Raw genomic sequence first — 3,578 nt, forward strand, 5'->3', positions numbered from 1 at the left:
TATGCAGGGCATGCAAGCGAGCAAACAAGAGCAAACAAACAAGTGAAATTAAGAATAAAATTGAAATTGTACAATATAATATTGTGGTGGTTCATCTTATAATTCAGTCTAGAGAATGCACCAGACAGCATCTACAGTAAGACCTGGAAAAATGTAAATGTTCTAGGGCGAGGCCCCCCAAACCCTTCGTGCCATTTCGTCCCCGCGCATTTTTCAGGGCAATCTCTATTGGGCTCAGGGCCATCTGTAAATTAGCTTAGATGGCCCTTTGGGCCATCTAAGCTAATTTAATGTCATGCACTGATGTAGTTAATGTCATGCACTGATGTAGTTAACTCCGTGTGTTGCTGCTAGCATACATTATACCCGACGTGGAACCGTTACTCGTGGATGGGGCTACAGAGCTACTAGAAAGAGAGTCGAAAACAGTGCATTTCTCCGTCTGAATGTGGTGCACTTTTGCTAAATGTTTAGACAAATTGCTCGTGTTACCGCCTTACATGCTAAACTCTTATCGCACTTTTGGCAACGAGCATTGTCCACATTGAGACGGGTAAAGTTTAACCACACCTCATAGCGCGTTCTCTCCGCCATCTCTGCATGTTGCAGCTGTGTGTGTGTGTGTGTGTAAACTGCCCCGCCCCCTCGCAAGCAGGCAAGAGAGATCTCTCGTCTGGATTGAATATCAGAAACGGAGTTGGCAACACTTAAACTGCAATACAATGTTTGTGTAGCAATAATACATATGACATATTTTTTACATGTCTCCAGTACCGATAAAAAGACAGATAACGTCGGAGCTTAACGGTACCACGGTCTTTAATAATTCAGCCCCGGGGCCCGTTTAATACCGGGGCTCAGTAACCATCCCTAGCTGTGCAAGTGACACTTTACTCGTCTTTTTCTCGTTATTTTTTTCAAACGCTGCGCCTCCCCTGAAGTTCACACTTTGAAAACCGCTGGGCTAGACAATCTCTGTGGTCAGAAACCTGGAGGACTGAAATATGTTATCGTTGAAGGGTAGATACAATGTTCAACTACAGTAAAAGAGCCAAGAGTGATTAATAAAACAAAAGCAATGCTTCGGCCATATGGTGAACCACGATCATCCATAAAAGCCTTAATGCAAATGAAAGTTCAGGGTTCACTTGTCCCAGTGTTATGAGACCACCTATAGTGGAAATCCCCTGAGAAATCCAGGCGGTGAAATCCTAAATGCGAATCATTAAAGGGTTATAGAAAGCATCCGCTGAGCTACCTTTCAGTTGAGACACCACGTTGGTCAGGTAGTTCTTCAGTTTGGGATCAGTGGTCAGATGAAGGCTCATGTCATAGTGGGTGATCCTGCTGAATGTCTCTGGAGGATAAATGCCCCTCTGGTACAGGATGCTGTTGATGCCAAATGCTGTGGGGGAGAGACAATCAAAATGTCATCGTACGTTATATTGTTCCTCATTTAGAGGTGTGGGCTGATCTAGCTTTGCTTGCATGTAAGCTCCCTGGTGCCAATAACAAAAAAAAGCAATTCATATTCTGGGAAAATACAGTAATGACAAAGGTAAGACAAATATGAAAACTATAGCTATTTGATATTTTTAAATGATATTTCAAATGTTTCTATAACAGTATTCCCATTTTGTGTAAGGACACGTTCATGTTTTAAGCATTTTGGCATGGACTATATGTCATATATATGTCCTCCAATTCTAGAATGGTCATGTAACGTTAGAAATGCTGCCATACTGAAAAGCAAAAGATACTTAGCGACCATCGTTCATTTCCAGAAACGTTAGAGATCTAATGACTTCGGCACAACGTACATAAAACAAAACAAAATGTAGTTATTCTAATTTGATCTGTTGAGCGGCTTTTGGTGCACTGGAAAGGTTCACCAGGAAAGTCCAGGTGGGCGGTGCATTTATACACTTCATGGATGTATAATGAGAACGGTACACTTACGTAGGAACACGTTATAGCCTAAAGTATAGTACAAAAACAAAATACAAGTCGAGTTTGGTTTATTGTTGCGTGCTCAAATATAAAGTAAAGCGTAATCTACCAAAACATTTCAGATAATGGAGCAATGCTGAGCGTTCCAAACTAACAATACACAGGCCTGTTAGCAAATTAGCACAGCATGTCTGTCGAGAGCGCTCGCCTCGAAGCGAGCTAAAAACAACGTTTTTAAATAAATACTTACAGAAGAAATCGGCCACAAGCTCAGCGCTTCCCTTCAGTGTAATTCCGCCCAACGTGCTCGTCATTTTCTTACTCGTTTTGAGTATTCTAGACAATTAACCTTTGTTGTTTTTATTCGGTCTGAGCTTCAACTACCCGCCTTTCAGTTTGAAATGTGTCGGCTCAGTACGCTTGCGCATGCGCGAGAGATTGCGGGTCATAGTTGATCACGTGTCAAATAACGCTTACATGTTTCTAGCACCGGAGGGCAGCAGTTCCTAATAATACCTATGCTCTGTTTTCTGAAATGTGGGTGTCAATTTTATTTAAAAAAAATGTAGACAGCGTTTTTTAGCTTTATCATTATCATGACATCTGTAATTAAGTGTAAATGTAAATGTACATTTTGTATTATTTGACTTTAACTTTAACTATATATTTATTTGTTGTTCCTTTCTTCTCTTTTCTTTTCTCTTCACTATTATCTGTAAAGTAGGGTGACCAGACGTCCCCGTTTTCCGGGGACAGTCCCCGTTTGTATTGGCCTGTCCCCGGTTGAAACTGTCCCCGGAAATGTCCCCGTTTTTGAATACGTTAAAAACACATAGCAAGGTGAAATACAACGTTTCATATCAGGAAACACTGGGTCAACAGACTGTGGTCAAGCCAGCCCCCATTTCGGAAAACACAGTCAAGCCAGCCCGCACGTTGTATTGCGGTGCGCAAATAGATAGCCTAGATAGAGGCCTGTAAAAACTGCCTTCAAAATAAAAGCGTTTACTCGGTCAATAACAAATATACCTAAAAAACACACCAAACATATTCATATATACTGGGGCTTAAATTAAGAAATATGTACTATATAATGTGAACAACAATAATTTAAAAGAAACTACGTATAACTACCATATTATAACTGAGTGAATGTAAAATGTAAGTACACAGTTATGAAGACATATCTGACATTTCCACTGAGTGACTAATTGTGTGATACCATCTCACAACACTCCTAAAATAACATTACTTTCTGAAGCACAATTTAAAATGTATGCTGTTTAAAATCTCAAATGAGATCTATTGTCCATCTATACTTTGATTATGGACGGTTTCCATTAAATAATAATCAAAGAGTCATTCGAAGTCAATCAAATACTTATTTCACTTCAGGGTGATAGCAGGAGACCCCATCTAGTCAATCAGAGAAAATCAGGACAATCTGATGTAGGATTTCAAAATAAAATACTTTTAAAATCTCATATATGGGCTATCGTCCTTCTGTTTTTATACAAGAATAAATAAAAAACTGTCCAGTATCACAGACTTATTTCCCTTCAGGGTGATAGCAGGACACCCCATCTAGTCACTCAGAGAGAATCAGGACAATCTGATGTAGAGTTTCA

At 39.9% G+C, this 3,578-nt stretch overlaps 1 protein-coding gene across 1 annotated transcript; it reads right to left on the bottom strand.

Annotated features, from left to right (window-relative positions):
* Positions 1 to 1,211: 1,211 nt before the first annotated feature.
* Positions 1,212 to 2,378, bottom strand: LOC104959786 (mitotic spindle assembly checkpoint protein MAD2A-like). Its single transcript, XM_010787683.1, has 2 exons — positions 2,201 to 2,378; positions 1,212 to 1,405 (listed from the first exon to the last, which is right to left on the bottom strand). The coding sequence occupies exons 1-2, from the start codon at positions 2,262 to 2,264 to the stop codon at positions 1,212 to 1,214; spliced, it is 258 nt and encodes an 85-aa protein (XP_010785985.1). The 5' UTR covers positions 2,265 to 2,378.
* Between the last annotated feature and the right edge of the window lie 1,200 nt (positions 2,379 to 3,578).

The sequence above is a fragment of the Notothenia coriiceps genome, unplaced genomic scaffold, assembly GCF_000735185.1.
Source record: "Notothenia coriiceps isolate Sejong01 unplaced genomic scaffold, NC01 NC01_scaffold00031054, whole genome shotgun sequence".
NCBI classification, from domain to species: domain Eukaryota; kingdom Metazoa; phylum Chordata; class Actinopteri; order Perciformes; family Nototheniidae; genus Notothenia; species Notothenia coriiceps.

Bases quoted from the DNA above. Each gene is read 5' to 3' on its own strand.
- LOC104959786 (XM_010787683.1), bottom strand. From the start codon at position 2,264: ATGACGAGCACGTTGGGCGGAATTACACTGAAGGGAAGCGCTGAGCTT. The intron at 1,406-2,200 runs GTAAGTATTTAT...TCTCCCCCACAG, and splicing joins GCTTGTGGCCGATTTCTTCT to CATTTGGCATCAACAGCATC.